Genomic DNA, 19822 nt, shown 5'->3' with positions numbered 1-19822 from the left:
GAAAAAGTCTTTTCAAGGTGTATACCTAGAAACATAAAAATGGATTGCACAATGAGAACATAGAAAGATGAGATTCGAGTCTTCAATTGATGTAAAAATTTTAGCCTAAACAGTTTCGGGGGGCTGAAATTGTAGTATTAAATGTTAATTCCTTGAATCAGAATAAGACAAAACAGCAGTTTAACCCTTTAGTAATCTTTATTGATAGCATACTTTATTAATAGCATAGTGTATTGTAAAGTAGTAACACTTTTTGTAAAAATATGGATACGTATGTGCTTTAATATTTAACAAAAATACTGTTATACATTCTGGCTGCATCCACATCCAGTACAGCTTCATAGTTAGTCATCACAATTACAACTTCACATTCTTAAACAAAACGAAAAAGGTAATAAGCAAGAGTAGAATCTCTATGTATATGACTAACCCATAATAAAGTGCACTCATTTTTGTGGTTTGTTTTTGATTATGCTACCATGGTAGGTAACAAATAATGGAAAAGAGTACAAATACAAGATGTGCATTCTTCTGAAATGGATACAATATGGCTCGATTCAACATTGTCATTGCAATGTGTCATGTGTGTAATATTTTATTATATTCACATATAATCTTAACGGGTTATGTATTTTTTTATTCCGATCTATTTTTTTTTTTTTTTTCCCATCAGTTTATTCTCATTATTATATGGCATTTCTCTTGGCTGTAAGTCTGTAGATGTTAGATTTCAGCCTCTTTGTGCTACGCCTATGTTATCTGCCCAGACCCAATATTTTTTTTCAACCTATATTATCAAGGGGACTGTCTCTTTAACCGTTCACATTTCAAAGAATTTTCCAGGGTCTACTAGCTTACTCGTAATATTACCATCCTCAGATTCTTTATTATATATTTTTTCTTCATTTCAATAGGCACTTGTGGCAGTTGCATTAAACAGTAGTCACAAAACGGTTTTCCACGCCACAACATTTGGCTAGATATGGTCGCTACCCATGGAAAGCATAGAGCGTGGAATTCTTATAAAAGAAGGGACCACATATGAGAGCCAGGAGAGACGCGGAACTTGGGTCAGCAGGAACTTCACGGAGGTTAAGTCTTCAACACAACGCCCTGGAAAAGAAAACAAAAATAAATACCATACAAACACTATGCTTTTCAATCTTCCCCCAAAAGTGATTTACCATTAAAATCTTGTAGCCCATAACGCCTCGCCAGTTCACAGGTCATGAGAATTTTTCCACTCAGCGACATCAGGTTTTTATCTTTGAAATGAAGACAAGGTTCATTAGTTGAAGCTGAAGAAGCCAAAGTCATGTCAAAAATTATATTTAAAAGAGTATAATTTATGTAACCCCCACTACTCTAAAAAAAGCAATAAGTGGAATAAATTTTTAGCTGGCACCTAACCATGCTGTTGTTTGAAATTGACATCAAAGTTTCCACGGGCATAGCTTCCGAACATCTCAGTTCAACCTGTTTTCTGAGTTTGGCCACGTGATGTTCACAAGGCAAGCTCGCGAGTACTTCGACATCAATTCAAGTAGACAGGCCGATGCCATATAACAAAATAAATCTCCTTAGCTGTCTAAATACAAGTGGATTATTAATTAATATTCCACAAAGACAACAATAAGAATAGTGTTTAGAATAATGCAGCAGAACATAGAACATTGCAATGAAAATCTCTGACATTTACTTTCAAGTAGATTAAAAACATGTCATCTTACCTTGAGCAAGGTTGACAATGCACAGGCCACTAAATTCTGTGGTTTCTCCATTGACAAACACATCTTTAACCTGAGGGTGAAACAATTCAGATATTTACCGTAAATGGCATACTTTACACATGTAGTTCATCTGGTTTGGGATCTACTTTCTGTTGTGCATCATCTGAAAGCACCATCTCTTCTATTAGCTCCGTCTTTACTGGTCCGGGCCACAGACTGATGGATGCCACGCCGCTTTTGCGAAGCTCCAAAGCCATATCTGCTGCCATGCGGTCACACTGTAAAGAAATTGTTTAATTACCGTATTCACCAGACTATAAGGCGCACCTTCAATGAATGGCCCATTTTAAAACTTGGTCCTTATATAAGGCGCACCGGACTATAAGGCACCATTAATGCATCATGTCCGATTTTTAATTCAAATCAAATCATTCTCCATTTTATCTTTTTTATTTCAACTTCAGACGCAACAAATTACTTTATAATCACAAAATAACGATCCATAGTCTTTTTGATTCATGATTCATAGTCTTCAGCGGGCCACTTATGATTGATTTCATGACACAATGCTTTGGGCCAGTTTAAATTTAGGAATTTGGTCCAAATATAAGGCGCACCGGACTATAAGGCGCACTGTCGGCCTTTGAGAAAATTTTAGGTCTTTAGGTGCGCCTTATAGTCCGGAAAATACGGTACTCTATACATAAATCCAAGACCTAGGGAAATATCAACTTACTGCTGCTTTCCCAACACCGTATGGAACATTGAAGAGATATCGCATTCCTCCCATGGATGAAACTGTGACGATCAAACCTTGACCTTGAGCCACCATCATACGGGCCGCATACACCGAACAGATATAGTGGCTTCTACCAGATTGAGAATTAAAACAAAACAAAAAAAAAAGCTTACTAAATAAATTCATGTTGTCAATTCAAAGTGCTTACTACCTTAGGCCCGTGTTGTTTATGGTATCCCACATAGACGGCTCCGTCTCCCAGAACTTTTTCCCCTGGTTCTCAAAGATAGCCTGCAATGACATTGAATATTTTGTGAGTTGATAAACAATTAAAGATTTCTTGCACAGTTAATGTTATAATAACAAATCTTAGAGGCGGGGTCATATTAGTTCACTTGACATTGTTTTTATTTGGCAGAAATTTAGACGCCAACCATCATTATAAAAGAGAATGTTTTTCACTTTGGAGGATCTGCAGGATGAGAATTAGTGCTTTAATGCCACCAACCTGTACTCCAGCGTATGCATTGTTTACTAGGAGATCCAGCCTGCCACTTTGTTCCAGTTTTATGCGTTCAAAGAGTTTCTCAATGTCTGAATCATTAGTTGAATCACAGATGACCGGTACACACTTTCCACCCCTCTGGTTTACCTGAGCAGAGATAGCACACAGAAATCAATTTTTCAATAGTCATTTTTAGCATTTAATAGTTGAGTTTTAAAATGAACAGCCAGACAATATAAATTGTAGATGTGAATTTGAAAGAAAAAAAAATCATGCACTTGTCATCTAATTATCATAAAGTAAACAATTATTTCATTAAAAAAAATCATGCACTAGTCATCTACTTATCATGAAGTAAACAATTATTTCCCATCAAAATATAACAAGATGAATCAACTGGTAATTAAAGAGCGACAGAAAGAGGAAGCAAAAAGAAAGTGCCTTCGCTCAAGACTAACTTCTTGGTATGCGCTTATTGCCACACCCAGCTCCAAATTTCACCTGTGTTGCTGTTTCATTAAGAGCCGCTTCTTTACGTCCTGTGATGTAGACGGTAGCGCCTGCCTCACAAAGCTGCAGGGCTATTCCTTTACCAATGCCTCTGGAGGCACCCGTGACCACACAGATCCAACCGGACAGGGACATGTTCTCTGTGGACTGCAGATACACGATAGGTCAAATGTCGCAAATTTTTGTCCATCAAAATGCACAGAAGTTTTTGCATAGGCGAAAAATACATTTCCGAGTTTTAAAGGAGGCAGACACTGTCACCCATCGCTCGTCTTGCTATGTCAAAGTTGTCGTACTAGTTTGTAGAAATGTCATACCGTATGAAAAAAAAAAAAAAAAAAAGATTACTTGTAAGATTAAATTGGCCTTAGTGACGACATGGAGCGGGGGATCAACAACATGGTGGCCACGTCATCGGGTAGCCACATGAGCAGCTTGTGGGTCTAGTCTCCAAAGAGTTTACCAGTGAAGAGAAATCGTGATTTTCTAAGAATGTTGAAGTGATCTTTTGAAAACATAAACGCTAGCAGAGATGTATAGAAATAAAACATTCAGAGAAATAATCAGTCATAACACTATCTACATTATTAAATGTATCTATCTGATAGTCCTTTGCACGAGAGAACCAACAAAGTAGCTCTTCAGAAAAGATGAGTGACCCCTGACATAGAGCTTCCTGACATCAAACTAACAAAGTATATTGAAAAAAATGCTTTTCATTCACCCTTGCATAACGATCCAGCACCCACGCATTTGTGTAAGAGTGATGATAAAGTTTTTAGAAATACAAACAGCAATATATTTCAAAAGTTAAGACTTTCCGTTACCGTTTTCAGCTCGGATTGTCTTGGGCAGACGATGATCAATAGTGAGTGCCAACAATGAGACACAACTTAAAGCAACAAAAAAAAAGTGCACAGTCACTTACGATCTTCTTGTGGCCATGGTCCACATGAAAAAAAAAAAAAAACGGGGCGTGTACAGCAATTGGTCACCATTCCGTGATGACGCCAGTGCATTGACGATTACTCCATAGTTATGGAATGGGGGAAAGAGTGAGCGGCACGGCAAAGGTCAACAAGATTGACGTTTGAAGTTGCAGTTTTCGTACAAAGAGTTATTAAAAGAACCATTTGCTAATACAAATTACCACATACTAAGAAAAACAAGACTTTGCATCCAGTGTAAAAGTAGACATATGCAAATTCGAAATATTATGCAAATGTAGAAAATCAGCAGCTCTTAATTGCCATTTGAATTGGCCAAAAATATGATTTAACATTCAGTGCAAAAAATATCTAGAATTGATTAAAATCGGATAAATGCATCAAAGGAAAACGGCAACTTACAGTGATTGGGGTCGGATATTTCTTCCTGCGACGTCTCCGGACTTATCTGCCAAAATTGCCGATGGTTTGCTGCTGATATAGAGATGAATGCAACTCCTCCTTTCTTCTTTTCGAGACATTCTACCGCAGCTGCGATACGATAGTGTTGCTTTACTGCCCTCTTACGGTGAAATGTATACTTTACAATTAAGTAAGCTAGTATATTTGCAACTCTTTAACTAATAATAAACTTGAAAAACTCTACACAAATACAACGTAGCTAAGATGAACAGTTTTTTTTGTTTATTGGTTATTGTTAACATAATGTAGAAGTAGCAAAAATACTTTGTAGGTTATCATTCAATTCTTGAGTGTAGTGAGAGTGAATGTATTAACTGCGCTGTAGGTCTTTATCATTGAAAATTGACAAAATATTATTTGAAAAACACTGAAGAACACCAATATGCGTTTTCCTGCATTTTGAACCTATGCGTCACATTGTCAAAGCATGCTATAACAGAAACACAACAAGGATACAATAATGTATACTGTTTATTTGTACAGGTTTACAAAAAATGTCCACATCATATCCAGTATATAAACCAGGGTAGTCACAATGAAAAATTATCATACAGCTCTTAAAGCTAGAGGTTCAATCATCAAGATTTGTCCATGAAGTTACAGTACGCATTAAACACTGTTAGTTTTGTAATTAAACACAAACTAACAAACAAACCAAAAAGAAAGGCGGTGTATGACAAATATATATATATTTTTTTTGCGTGTGATGTTTCCCTGAAGAATCAGACTTTTTAAAAGTTGGTCACAAAGTCTATTCAACATAAAGGTAACACCTCACCGTGGTTAACACCTACATTTACTGTGACTATCACATTCATTTTGCTTATTGTCCCTGCGTGGGTTTGAAGATGACATCATGATTTAGTCTCTGCCCGCTGTACCTGCTACACAGGTGTAAAAGTGGGAGACAAATGTGGGATCCCTCTCTTCCAGGATGTATAAGAAATTGTTGCGCTCTTCTTCTCCCCAGGACTCAAACCATTGTGTCCACAGGCGAAGCTGGCATTCAAATATGTTTGGTAGTCTGTCCTTAACCTTGACAAAGTGCAAAAAAAAAATGTTTCATCAATTTGGACATTTAACACCACTGTGTGTGACAGTGCCATTACCTGAAGAGTACTGAGAGAGTCCAGAAGTGTGCACACCTTTCCAGGCACGGCTTTGCCCACTAGGTCCTGCAGAAATCTCTCTCGCTGAGAGGAATTCCAGCTTTGGAACCAGCTCAGGATGCACCTCTGCTCCTGGAAGCTCACATAAGAGATGGGCACTGGCTCTCTGACCTGACCTCCGCATGTCAAATTCTCCAGGGTGGGGGGTCCGGCAACACACTGGGGTGCTGAGGGAAAGCCCTCCGACCCCCGAGATGAGAGGCCAAGCTGGTCTTGTGTTGCCATGGTCGGTGACGCCGCAGTCGTCGGCGCACCCCCGAGCCTGGAGCGGTAAGGACCACACAAGCCGTCTGTGGCCGACATTTTGCGGCTGTCGGTAGAAAATTGCTGCTGGTGGTCCGAGTTTTGAGTGACGGAATTGAACCATGACATCTTTGGACAGGCTGGTTTCAACATGAGAAGAGCAAGCAGCGACTTATGTGATTTGGATCAATCGGCAATAGCAAACGAACGAGGAAATCCTTTGATTGGTATAACATAAAATGTACTTTTAACGGGCTACCGTGAACATGAAGTACCTTTTGAGCACGAAGGCGTCAGCCCACTTTTGGTAGCCTAATTGTCATATCTAAAGAGGAGCCGTCATGGCCACTTCTTCGTTTGCTGTTCTTCATCGTATTTAACGGCCGTTTACAATCTGTAATGGTGCATTACCGCCACCCATTGATCTCCAACATAACTGCTTTGTGTTGCAATCTAAATTAGTAATTTAAAAATACGTATATAAGTGAAAAGAAATTGAAAAAAAAAAACGATTTGTAAAATATCGTATTAGATATTGAATTAAAAAACATCATCTTATAGACCGGGGCTTGCAAAAGTAGATATAGTTATTAAAAAAAAAGAAAACATGGACAATACTTATTAAAAAAATAAATAGTGAAAAAAGACGTTAATTAACCCTGTATCATGATCACCCATTTTCTCTCGCTCCCTCCATTTATCCATGCATGCATGCATTCATCCATCCAATGATACAGGCCCTGCAGTAAGTGTATTCCCCCAATTTAGGAGGGAGTAACAAGCACCAAACTTTTGACATTATATTTCATACGTTCTGTAGTGTTTCCATAAGTGAGGGCAATTCAAACGGACGTGAAAGTTGCAAACAGATTGCGTTGAACAGTTCGGCGCAAAGGGCACCAGTCGATTATCCAAAGTATCAAAACTGCGCATAAACCACGCAAATAAGGTCATTTGCAAAATATCAAACTATACTACCAACCAAATGTAAAAACAAAAAATAGATTTACGTTGAAAAAAATATGTTATGAGGAAAATTGAGAAAAAAATCCCAAATGTATTATGTTTATTTTTTTGAATATGGATGGAGGAAGTCGTCAGCGATGACGTCGTCTGTAGGAGGGCGTTGCTCGGCGCTCTCGCTGGAATCGGTCCAGAGGAACGGAAAATGGCGGACCTCGAAGACGTAACCCTGGACGGGAGACCGCTCCACTCTCTTCGTGTAGCAGACTTAAAAGCTGCTCTTGAGGAAAGAGGATTGTCAAAAAGCGGACAAAAGAATGCTCTTGTCAAAAGACTCAAAGCGGTGAGTTCCTCTACCAATTGTGCGGCCACCATTGCAGCGAGTTCGGGATAACGATGAGACGGGCTGATGCTTTCTCGAGGGCCGACATCCGACTATCGTTACTGTTGAGCAGCGGAGTCGCTAGAGTTTAATAATTTCCAGTCGATTATATTTTTACTCCTTTTTTACTGTGTGTGTTTTTTTTAACTGCGTTCCGTGTTGATGAACATACCAATCACAGAAAGAGTTAAGTAAACTTGAGTGGACATCTCGAAATGTGTATTGAGGGTGATGTTTCCCTGTTAGCTCATTGGCAATTCTAGCTAGCGCCGTGAGTTTAGCAGTGGCCTCGGTGGATTTCGACTGTTTACACTCTCTGTCTGAAACCTCCGAGAGTCTGGTTAATTGTTAACAACTACATAATTTTAGTAGATTAACACATTTTCAACGCGCAAATAAAGACTGTTAAGTTATTACCGAAGTAATCTTTTTGAATGATTACTTCTCGCTATGTGCTGACGACTTAGGGTCTGTGAATTTTGAAAATGTGTTTGAGGCCTTTGAGCTGCCGTAGGTCATTGACGAGTTGGATTGTTTACTTTTCTACTTGCCATCAACCAAATGTTATCATTGACACAATTGTTTTGGGGTTTTTTTTTGACATCGTAATTGCGCCTGAAAATCATCAATTGTGTTTCTTTTTTGCTTTTACATTCCTCTCCTCTGTAGATTTTTTTTTCATTCTCATAAATATATTTTAAGAGTTTAACAATGCAATAACATCAAGTGTGCCATTGACGGTAAAACCAACATAATATACATTATCTGATTTTTATTCTATAATCTCTTAGTGGTGCCAGATGTTGATTTTCTGTGGCACATGCTGCATGTATATATTTATGTATTTTCGACTTTTCACTTAGTTCCTTTTGGTCGGGGGTTATCACAGCGACTTACTCGCATGATGTTTCCTTTTAAGGTACCCATCCCACGACAGTGGCTGGGAAACAGCAACTATCATGAAGGGTATTGCTTAGGGACCCAACTGGATGCTACCATTCACCCTGACACAGATTTGACCCCCAGTTGCTTGCTTCAGTGTTCCCTTGATTATCATTCCCAAAAATGCCTGCAATTAGTTAAATCTGCCATTATTTTTTAAATTGAAAATATTTATTATTTTGTTTTGGTAAGGATTTATTATGAGCTCCCTCAGACCGCCAAACAGTTCCCTTGCTTCTAAATACTTTTTACGCATAGTACATTTAACTTTTAAAATGCAAAATGAAGAATAAATAGCGAGCTGAAGGCTGTGAGGGGAGCTCGCTCTGCCCTCCAGCTGCCGAGGAGTACGACGTAACGTTGCATTCAAGTTTTTTATTTTTATTCTAAAATAGTCATTTTAGACAAATTTGAATATTTTTTTTAATTAACTTTATTTTGTGTTTCACCCATCCACGTCTTCTCCAGTCGGCGCGGCGATAAACGTGAAGCACGCAACTGAGATTATAATGGCAATGGGGAAGAGTAGACAAGAGGACACAATACGTCCGTTTGTGTGTGAGCATTTTGGGTTGTGCAAAAAAAAAAAAAGCAGATCTTGGCAAGACAGTTGCCGTGTATAGCCTTTTTAAATGCCTGGTAAAATATAACGGCAACCCAACAATTTGTCGACGCATCTCGGCACTTGTGGTCTCATCTGCGGGAGGGCCCACACATTGAGTGGTAGTAGTTAGACATTACTTGCTACATTGTCGCAACAGTTTTTGCTCTGACAGAATATTCAGGAAGTTCCTGATGGGTGATAATATTGGTTGGAAGCTCTGCTTTGTCTTTGTTGCCCTTACTGCGCAATAACCAACGATACTATATTTTCCACAAAAACAGGCTCTCATGCTGGAAAATCTGCAGAAGACCTCCACTTCTTATGTTGGGCTGCAGCCAAACTCTCAGGCAAGTGTTTCAAAGCTTCATAGTGTTGCAGTTTTGGAACTGCTAACAGCATTATTTGAATGTCGCCTCATTTCACTTCCGCTCTCTATCTCTGATTGTAAGAATGTGAACGTAAACAAACCGCTATTAACCATGGCTGTTCTATTGCTAGTAGAGCTAGGAAAGTAAACAAATGTAATTGTAATTAAGGCTGTCACAAACATATCTTTTTAGAATCGATTATTCCATCGATATGCCATTGATTACTTCATATAATTACTGTTGCGACACATTCTCCTATGGAATAGGTCACTGACTGCAGTGTCAACTTTTCACTAAAGAGGGTGCTAATAGACTCTGAAAAAGGAAAAAAAAAAAGTTTTCTTCCATAGATTCTTTAAAATATAATCTTCTGTTTTAAGATATACTTCATGACAGTGTTTTTGATGGCGCACTCCCTCTTTAACAAGTGTCATTCTCGTCACTATCTTCGAAACATATACAGATATGATTGCAACTTACTTTCATTAACCTTTCTGCCTTTAGATTAGCGAGGAAATGAGCCAGAATAGCTTCATTAAGCAGTATCTGGCTAAACAGCAGGAGCTCTTGCGCCAACTTCAGGAGAGAGAAGCCCTTCAAGCGAATGATACTAATGGTAAGTGGAATAACAATTTGTTTGGGCAAATATGTTAATGATGATGCCACTTTTAATGCATTTACCTTTTGCAAACAGAACAAGAGGAACGCAGAGATGTTAATAACAGCATCGCATGTCCTTCGCAAGCCCAGGTCAGATATTTTCCCCATCATATGGACTGTATCCACGCAGTACTACCAAGTTCAATGTCTTAAGGCCACTTTACCCTCGCGCGGGCTCGTTGTTTTGAAAATGCGTTGCAGTTTCATTCTAAGTCGTCAGATGTCGCAACAGCCATTATTTGCTAAGGCAACCCAAGGTGGAATCTCTATGGAAACCTGTTGCATGAATTACGATTCATAAGTATTAGCTTGTTTTCAAATACAATAAAATGGCAGCATGGGAATAATATACTTAGAGAGAAAGGAAATTGGGGCACATACAACACATTTTTGTAAAATTATTTTGGTGGATTGACTTCTCCTTTAAAAATATACATATTTTTTAAATTTCTCCGAGTCAAATACTGCTACAAAATTCGACCACTGCAAAACCTTTTTTGTCCTACAATTTCTCCTCAGGATGTGACCCCAGCTTCAGCTGAGCAGCACAAGCCACCCGACCCATCTGATGGAGGGATCCGGTTTTCTGCAGTAACTGAGGGAGAGGCTAATAACAACCAGGAAGCTCACATGTCTGCTGCTTCTGTGTCCATTACCATGCATGTTCCCGGGAATGACCATCAACCGGAGAAAAGTTCTGCGGCCAGCGACTTCCCCGCCGACAGTGACGACGATGATAGTGAGGACGGCGAGGAGGATGGGGATGATGATGATGACTGGGGCAGTAACGTTCGTAGGAGAACACAGAAACAACCAGCCAGAGGGCCCTCAACTCGGGAGAGGTGTGGAGCATCTCGTCAACCCCAGCAGCCGCAGCACATACCTTCCCTTTTATCTCCTCAACTCCGCCAGCCAACGCCTCCTCCGTCCCCACCTCCAGAGTTATCATTCTCTTTGCCTGACACCCCAAAACAGAGCCCCCCTGGTCTAGATGTAGCCCCAGCAAGGCACTCACCCAGTAACTCCAGCTCCGGTTCCTCGAGCAGTGGTAGTCGCAGTAGCAGCCCGGAGCCGCAAAGGAGTGGACACGTGGAGCGTAAACCCGGCCCATTAAGTCTTCTGGCACGTAAAATGGAGTCAGAAGGCGCTTTCTCCGGGGCTTTTTGGCCTGGTGGCAATGGAGAAGGAAGTAGGAAAGACAACAATCCATCAATAGCCACATCTTTTTGTGGCACAGAACACATTGAGGGTCTGTCATTGGCGACCGCCGCAGGTCACGTGCCAGTTTCCATGAGAACAGGCATCAACCAGGGCATCATGGGAGCACATTCGGCTCAAAGTCATATTCCTGTGAGTGTGCTTAAGACTTCCACCATGGAAGGGAGGGAATCTGAGCTGGAGTCAGAAAAGTTCCTTGAGCTGCACAGACAAGAAAGGCTAAGAAGCCTTGAGCAAGAGCGAGCTTTGGAGGAAGAGCGCAAACGAGCGTTTCAGTGGGAACAGAAGGAAATGGAGAGATTGGAGCGGCAGCAGGTCTTAGAAAGACAAGAGCGAGAAGCTCTGCTGTCAGAGAAGAATCTTGCTTCAGAAAGAGAGAGGCTGGAGAGGGAACAATATTTGGCTAGGGAGCAGGAAGAACGAGAGCAAACCTTGGCAAGAGAGCGAGCGATGGCGCTGGAGAGGCAAAGGGCCTTAGAGCAAGAACGTCTCCAGCGAGAAAGAGAGGAGATGGAAAAGAAAGCGAGAGAAATGGAGTTAGAAAGAATCCAGGCTTTGGAACGGGAACGAGAGCAAAGAGAAAAGGCTCTCGAGAAAGAAATGTTAGAAAGGGCAAAAGCTTTGGAGGCAGAGAGAAAAGAAAAAGAACGGCTTGAAAAAGAAAGGGCATTGGAACAGGAAAGATTAGAAAGGGAAAAATTAGAGCAACAGCGACTAGAAGCTTTGGAAAAACAACGGCGAGAACAAGAAGCATTGGAGAAAGAGCGAAAGGAGAGAGAGGAAGCCTTGAGGAAGCAGAAAGAACGCGCTTTAGAGCAGGAACGTCTTCACAGAATGCAAGTGGAGAAAGAACGACTGGAGCAAGAGCGCCTGGAACGAGAACGTCTGGAAAGAGAGCGCCTGGAAAGAGAGCGCCTGGAGCGAGAGCGCCTGGAGCGAGAGCGCCTGGAGCGAGAGCGCCTGGAACGAGAGCTCCTGGAGCGAGAGCGTCTAGAAAGAGAGCGCCTGGAACGAGAGCGCCTGGAGCAAGAGCGCCTGGCAAGAGAGCGTTTGGAGCGAGAACGACTGGAGCAAGAGCGCCTGGAAAGAGAGCGCCTGGAGTATCTGGAGAAAACACGTGTCCAGCAAGAACGACTAGAAAAAGAGCGTCTGGAGAGAGAATGCGCAAAGCAAGAGCAACTAGCGCAGGGGTTGGCGGGCCATCGAACAGAGACGCAAGAGCCGTTAAATCTTGATAGGAAGGATCAAGAGAGGGAGGCTCTTGAAAACAGGATTGAGGACAAAATAGCAGTGGCAAGGGCTAGTGGACAGGAAATGTTAGAGAAGAAAACAGCCAAGGAGTTGAACATTGAACTCCCACTCTCTCTTACCTCTCCTGCTCCGCCCCTTTTCACAGGACTAGATAGAAAACCAGAGGCAGGAGTCCAGGAAGATGCCAAAGCTCAGAGTGAATCCCAAGCAGCGGACTCAAGGTCACCATTGGCATCTCCGCAGTCATCACTGAAGAAATTCCGCTTCTTAAGAGACCCCCCTGTTCAGACCCAGTCCACCACATCCATGGTCATCAAACGGCATCGTACCTTCTCCGATACGCCCCAGACTCAGGTGTCACCTTTCGCCTCCCCTGCCAGTTTGGGAGAGCAGCGGGAGAGCCAAACCTCTGCTCAACAGGAAAGCCATGTACGACAGCAAGTTAGCACTAAAACACAGGGTCAGGTGGGGTGCCGTTCCGAGGAAGAGTCTGCTTTTCACAACAAAACAAGTTCCAAAGAAGGTGTTGCAGATCAAGCATCGCAGGAGAATGCAAAAGATGGTTCCGTGAGGCAGGATGAGCTCGCCAAGGAAAGCACCAAGACGTCGAAAGATGTGACTCAAGACAAAGTTGCTGCAAGCCCAGCAAACGCTGTACAAAGAAGAGAAAAACGTTCATCCTCCAACGATTCTGCTTCCTCTGAATCTGATTCCGGGTCCTCCTCATCCCACTCATCTTCCTCATCCTCCTCTTCTCATGATAAAATCTCCACTTCAAAGAATAGAAGGGTAGGAAATCTAAATGGAAGCCTTTTTTTTTTCTCTCATCTTTACAGCCAGTTTGCAGCATGTGCTACTTTGAGTTAATCAATGAATTCATGAATTCCAGTTCTATAAACGACAGACATGACACAGAATGTACATTAACAGGTAGGAAATATCTGCTCCTTGCTTTTTAGGAAGGAAACCGTGACAGAAGTACTTCACCCCAGTGTCAAGTGACTCAAGATGCAAGCATAAAAGAAACCCAAAAGGCCGCCTCTTGCAAAAGAGAAAGGTCTGTCGAGAAGACAAGCACAGCAGATGATGAGGCTAGTCAGGTCAAGGTTAGTGGCTCCAATTCCAAAATGTATCAAAATTATTTTTGAATGACATTATTTTTTTTCCTCCAATCAATGGCTAATGGCTGGTTATTTCTTTTCATTCATATATTAAACATTGTGGTGCCACGTAATATCCTAGAAACCATTCCTTGAAACAACAGCCGGAGATGAGATGAAAAGCAAAGACGGTGAAGGATTGGAGCGAAAGGATGAATCAAGGTGTGGTTTTATGTCTTGGTATAGCGGGCTCGTTTGTCTATCTGTCTGTCCGTTAAACCCCAAATCTCATTAAGTTGGGATGTTGTGTAGAACAAAACTAATACTGTGAAGCTTAACATGGTGGCATCCAGGTATATGTTGTGAAGGACATGTTGCAATTACTGACGCTTAAGTTGAACTCACCGTAATAGTATTGTTATCTTTATTGATGCACTTTATAAACATAAGAATTAAATATCTGCAAATTTTGCGTTAGCTTTCAATTTCATTCAATAAATAGATTTCTCCTAAATTAACACGTGCAAACATTTTCTGTTTTATTGAGGAGTGCATGAGAGCATTTAAGATGCATTTGCACAAAACGCTATAGTTTGTTAAGTTAGCGACCAGTCACTTGTTACTAATTGTTTAGTTTTTTTTTGTTTTTTTTACAGTCACATTTGCAACACTGTCTTTATGTGAAGACAGATTGCGTTACCAAGGAATGTTGAACTCAACATAATAGTATTGTTGTTTTTATTGATGCACTTTATAAACACAAGAATAATTAAATATCTGCAATTTGTGGGTTAAATAAATAGATTTCCCCTAAATTAACATGTACAGCATTGGAATAACAAACATTTTCTGTTTATTATATAATAATTAAATATCTGCAATTTTTGGGTTAGCTTTCAATTTCATTCAATAAATCGATTTCCCTTAAATTAACATGTACAAACATTTTCTGTTCTGTTGAGTGCATGTGAGCATTTAAGATGCATTTGCACGTAACGCTAGTTTGTTTCCCTAGCGACCAGTCACGTGTTACTAATTGTTTAATGTTTTTTATTTCTTGACTTTTAGGTTGTTGATTTTTTTTTTTTACAAAGTCGCGTTTGCAACTCTGTCTTTGTGTTAAGACAGATTGCGTTATCTAGAAATGTTGAGTTCACTGCAGAAGTATTTCCTATCAGGCAATAGTCGTGGCTGCCTTGGAGCCAACACGTGGGTCCTGATTTCTGATCTTTTTCTCCCCTTTGCGACATAACTATGGCATCTTCGATGCCTTATTTTTGCAAGCGGTCTAAAATTTGGAAAAATTAAAGATAAAATTCGATAAGACAAATTGCGGGCGAGGCCGTCGTCGCCGATATGCTATCGCTGGCTGCCGAAGTAGCCATTAACGCTTTCGGAGAAGAGTAACCTGTGGTGGGAGGAAGGTATGACGGAGAGAGGAAGCGGGAGCTCAAGCTCAGCTCGCTGCGCCACTCCACCGCTGTTGTGTTTTTTGACGGCGCACTTGCTCGTGTGTTCGTTGCCAAGTTGGATTAATCGTTACTACTGTGCTCCCTTGAGGTGACACCAGCAGAGGGGGGGCATTTTGCTCACTGCGTCACCGTTCCGGAACATTTCGCTTGGGGCCGGAGGCGGACTGCGGATGTATTACTGTGCTTCTCATTTTCACGATTGCACGTAGTATTTTCAGCGGTTTTAGGGAACGTTTCTTCGCCTGCTTTGAGTTTACGTGTCTCAGTTGTAGCTACTGGAGGAATTCTGTATTATTTGCTGTCGTGTTAAATCAGAGTATAAGCACTAGGTTAAAAGATCTTACCCCTTGTTTGCATGGTGAACCTGTTGATTGCAATAAAAACATGTACAGTAATCAAATTAAATGTAAGTAACTATTTTTTTATCTTTTTTTAAAACTCCCCACTTAAGTTTAAAATAATAATTTGTCATTTTAATTCATTACTAACATGCAATAATGTGTTTTCTCGTTTTCTTCTAATGCAAATGAAATGGAACAAAGCCACGGGATTCAGTCTGCTATGGCAGAGTCAGAGAAACTTGTGGAGGCCAGTGAGGACGTAAGAATTGTTCATCTTTTTTTAATGCATATTGTCTAATGCTGCCCAGATTTTATTTAGTGTTTGAGATACAGCACAACTTTGTGTACATTGTGTATTACGTTCATCTTTCCTCCACTACGTTGGGTTACATTTTTTTTTTTTCCCCTTATCTTTTAGTCATACAAGGCCTTCTCAGCTCGGAAGATCTCTCTTAGCAGTACGTATATTGTCTGTTTATCTCTGTTAAATATGTTCATTTATTTTTATTACACATATTTCAAGAATTCAATCTTCTTACGCTGTTTGTTGCTGCAATGAATGACAGGCAATAAGTCCTCTCCAGGCACAGGCGGTACAGACGGCGATCAGGAATCTGGGACTCCAGGTGGTCGCAAGAGGCGGTGGGGTTCCTGCACTGCGGTCACTGCCAAGAAACCTTCCATCAGCATCACTACAGATTCACTCAAGGTATGAACAGCACACTGTGACTGACAGTCTTCTTCCGTGGCTGAAAAATGCTCAAAAGGTATTTTGTTTCCAGTCTCTGATCCCTGACGTCCGTCCGGGTTCAGTCCAAGATGCTGTTGTGGACCTGCATCCTGAGGAAGTTGTACTGTCTGACACTGAGGAAGAGAGTCAAGAGACCTCGGAGCAGGACCTTCAGATCCGACGCACTGTCACCCAAGTACGTTATACAGCGAGTTGAATGTGCGCCTTTTGCTGCTTACCTGAATGACGCCGAGCTGACCTCATTTCTGGATTGAAGGAGGTGCCTTCAGAGAGTCAAGAGAATGGACAGAAACAGACCAAGAGGAGTAGATGTGAGCATGTGGAGGAAAATGACATTCAGGGAGACCACAATAGGATCCAATCTCACGAGGACAAACCTGAGGAAGACATGGAAACCCAGTCACCAGTCCAACCCACCCAAGATGGAGAAATCAGCACTGGTAATATATATTTGTCTTGTTCTTTCCTTTTTTAATCTATTCCAGACATGTCTAGAGCCACCTGAACCAAAAAAATAGAAACAATACACATCGATTGATACACCTCCTACGTATGTTAAGATGCTTGAAAAGGAATACGAAGAAGTATGATTACTTTTTGTATATTTTCTCTATAAATTAAGGGTAGTGCTCCAGTGAAGCAGATGTACTTAGGGGTGGTAGATGAGTAAATAACTACAATTGGATTATTGATGAAGAAATATTGTGCCACATGCACAAGAGTGCCTGCGTCTGCATCTGCCAATTTAGCAAATTGTATGATGGTGATAGATTTCAACCACTAGCCTGACTCTTTTCCCATCTCTCGAGCAGCGGTCGAAAGCAGCACCCTCATTCGTCGCTCCATCAGTCAGCAAATATCGGGCGTTTCCATCACCATTGACGACCCCGTACGCACCACACAACAACCGTCTCCTCCACGTGGCAAAGTTTCCAGCATTGTTCACGTCAGCAACCTGGTGAGAAAACAAATAGGTTGGATCAACTCACCAGAATTGTGATTGATTCTTTTTTAGACCTGGTGCATACTGTGAAATTGCTCAGTTTTAACAAATGTCTGTGAGCTCTGAATGTTTCAGTCTTGGTTGAATAGCAATGCATGAGTGAGTTATGCGTTGATGCTGTTTAGGTGAGGCCATTCACTCTTGGGCAACTGAAGGAACTGCTGGGCCGAACCGGCACCTTGGTGGAGGACGGCTTCTGGATTGACAAAATCAAATCTCACTGCTACGTCACTGTGAGTTCATTTTAATTGTGTGGTTTTCCTTGAACAGCTGCAGTCTGGGTAAACTAGCCACCTCGCTTCCTCTAGTATTCAAGTTCAGAGGAGGCGATTGCAACACGAGAAGCTCTCCATGGAGTCAAGTGGCCTCAGAGTAACCCAAAAGTTCTTAACGTAGACTTCTGCCAGCAGGATGAGGTAATCCATCACAAGTTCCATTTGTTTTGTCTTTTTCTGTGTGGGACATGTAAAAAAAACATTTTTGCTTGACCATGCCTGCGCTTTTTAGCTGGACTTCCACAAAGGGTTGGGCGCAGCGGAGAAACCAGGAACGGAGGAGCAGTGGCCGGCTCCCAACCGTTTTCAAGCAGCAAGCCTGCCTCCCTTACTTCCCAAGCGAGACCAGTGGGCCGAACGCGAGCGGGAAATGGAGCGCAGGGAGAAGGCGCGCTCGGAGCGCGAGTGGGACCGCGACAAGGTCCGAGAGTTTGGGAAAACCGGAAATGATGGAGAGGGAGATCACCGGAGGTCACGCTCAAGGGAGAGACGGCGCAAGGAGAGGGGGAAGAGCAAGGAGAAGAAGACTGAAAAGAAAGGTACGGACGGACGGGCACAAGACACCAGTACGCACGAGAGATGCAAACCAGACTGTTTGGATTTTGCAGAGAAAGCTGCCGAGGAACCACCAGCGAAGCTTCTTGATGATCTTTTCCGGAAAACTAAAGCAACTCCTTGCATCTATTGGCTTCCACTTACAGATGAACAGGTACAAACACTTTGTCTCTGCTCACCCACGCTTGTATCTCAGAGCAACGCTTCATTCATTCATTCATTCATCTCCGTTTCAGTTTGCCGAGAGGGAAGCCGCCAGAGCGGAGCGGATGAAGGAACGTGAACAACGACTGAAGCAACTGCAGGAGGAGGAGGAGAAAAAAAGCAAAGAAGAGCGAAAGGAGAAAAGCAAAGGTCTTGCAACAGGAGAGCGGAGCGAGGGGGCGAAAGACAAAGACCGAGAGAGAGAACGAGACAGGGATAGGGAGAGAGGTAGAGAAAGGGACAGGGAGAGAGACAGGGAGACTGACAAATACAGGGATGGCTACCGAAGGCCGGCGGGGGCCAGCGGCGAAGGGGGCAGCAGACGCTCCCGTAGCCGCAGCGACCCGCGAGACAGGCGGCGTTAATCAGCTGATGGAACTGTCTTAAGAACCCCGCCCTCTTCCATTTGCCTTCCACTACATGTACTTTGTTTCCAACTGAGACCCAGCAAAGGACCAACCCACGTCGTCACCCTCCCTCCCTCCCTCTTAGTTCTCACCTCAAAGCACACGTGCACACACGCAGACGTGTCGAAAGGGGACCAGAAAAGTTGCAGTGTCGTCGTATGTGTCACTCCTTGTCGAGGTTTGATGTATGATCGTAAATGATCTTCATGCATTTGCCAGCACTGTTTCTTTGATTATTTTTTTTTCCTCCACGCAGCATAGCAGTACGGCTGCTGGGTTGTTCCTTCTCCCTTATCTTCCCCCTTCTGACCAAAAGTATTGGTGCCATCATTTGCTCTCTGACTCCACATTTAACAGGCTCGCACTTTGGATGGGGAGGACTCGTCGCTGCATGGAAACCAACAATCTTCTCGGCCGTCCTGCCTCGAGAGACCGAGAAAGAGCAAGTTTGTCTCGGCAGAGATGCGCTGAAATGTGGCCAACGTGTGGCATTCTGTACAGACATCTTTAATCATACCTTTCTAACTGAGGCAGCTTTGGAGTATTTTGTTTTTAGGCGATGCAGTGTTCCTCTCTCCCGCTGTTTGGAGAAGAAAAAAAATATATACACGGAGACTGGAGGCGGCGCGTTTTCGGTCGCACCAGATTTCTTTATTATTATTTCGTCTATGATCGTTCCGTTCTCTTGGCGTCCTCCGACGTGTTCACCGAGTTGGGCTTATACAGGCTGTCAAGGGGAGGTTGTACCATTTTCAGTTTTCTCACCAATGATTTTAATATTGGTTTTATTTTAGCATTCTAGTACAAATGCTTTGTTTTTTATTTTAATTTCTTCTTTGATTACGCCTATCAGTGGTGAATGTACAAATAAAAAAATTGGTAAAAAGTTTGAAAATAATGGCCTGCCTGGTTATTCCCCCCCCCCCCCCCCCCCTCCTTTCAATCTGAGCTTGTGGCACAGTGATCCCAAGAATGACTAAAACCTATTTTTAACTTATAGCCAGCTACTATTTACTACCTA

General features: G+C 42.0%; 3 protein-coding genes across 4 annotated transcripts; 1 reads left to right on the top strand and 2 right to left on the bottom strand.

Moving 5' to 3' along the window:
- Window positions 1–649: 649 nt before the first annotated feature.
- On the bottom strand, window positions 650–4969 carry dhrs1 (dehydrogenase/reductase (SDR family) member 1). Of its 2 annotated transcripts, none has more exons than XM_085930098.1 (9): window positions 4834–4969; window positions 3476–3631; window positions 2978–3121; window positions 2681–2760; window positions 2467–2599; window positions 1877–2008; window positions 1731–1800; window positions 1185–1265; window positions 650–1113 (listed from the first exon to the last, which is right to left on the bottom strand). In XM_085930098.1, the coding sequence occupies exons 2-9, from the start codon at window positions 3617–3619 to the stop codon at window positions 977–979; spliced, it is 921 nt and encodes a 306-aa protein (XP_085786224.1). In that variant the 5' UTR covers window positions 3620–3631; window positions 4834–4969; the 3' UTR covers window positions 650–976. The 2 variants fall into 2 exon arrangements, with proteins under 2 accessions (XP_085786224.1, XP_085786225.1); XM_085930099.1 differs by lacking the exon at window positions 4834–4969 and adding an exon at window positions 4312–4738.
- Window positions 4970–5346: 377 nt separating this feature from the next.
- c14h14orf119 (chromosome 14 C14orf119 homolog) lies at window positions 5347–6807 on the bottom strand. Its single transcript, XM_085930100.1, has 2 exons — window positions 6003–6807; window positions 5347–5928 (listed from the first exon to the last, which is right to left on the bottom strand). The coding sequence occupies exons 1-2, from the start codon at window positions 6456–6458 to the stop codon at window positions 5755–5757; spliced, it is 630 nt and encodes a 209-aa protein (XP_085786226.1). The 5' UTR covers window positions 6459–6807; the 3' UTR covers window positions 5347–5754.
- acin1a (apoptotic chromatin condensation inducer 1a) lies at window positions 6292–19699 on the top strand. Its single transcript, XM_085930092.1, has 18 exons — window positions 6292–7611; window positions 9478–9543; window positions 10069–10180; window positions 10259–10314; window positions 10744–13482; window positions 13653–13799; window positions 13936–14015; window positions 15808–15865; window positions 16025–16064; window positions 16173–16315; window positions 16389–16532; window positions 16614–16797; window positions 17170–17315; window positions 17486–17593; window positions 17669–17776; window positions 17868–18174; window positions 18244–18344; window positions 18427–19699. Exons 1-18 carry the CDS (start codon window positions 7390–7392, stop codon window positions 18757–18759), a joined length of 5094 nt encoding a protein of 1697 aa, XP_085786218.1. The 5' UTR covers window positions 6292–7389; the 3' UTR covers window positions 18760–19699.
- The last annotated feature ends 123 nt before the right edge of the window (window positions 19700–19822 follow it).

The sequence above is a fragment of the Syngnathus leptorhynchus genome, chromosome 14, assembly GCF_054491065.1.
Source record: "Syngnathus leptorhynchus isolate UIUO chromosome 14, UIUO_Slep, whole genome shotgun sequence".
Classification (NCBI taxonomy): Eukaryota; Metazoa; Chordata; class Actinopteri; order Syngnathiformes; family Syngnathidae; genus Syngnathus; species Syngnathus leptorhynchus.
The sequence above is the reverse complement of the archived record's forward strand: the minus strand, read 5'-3'. Positions and strand labels throughout refer to the sequence as shown.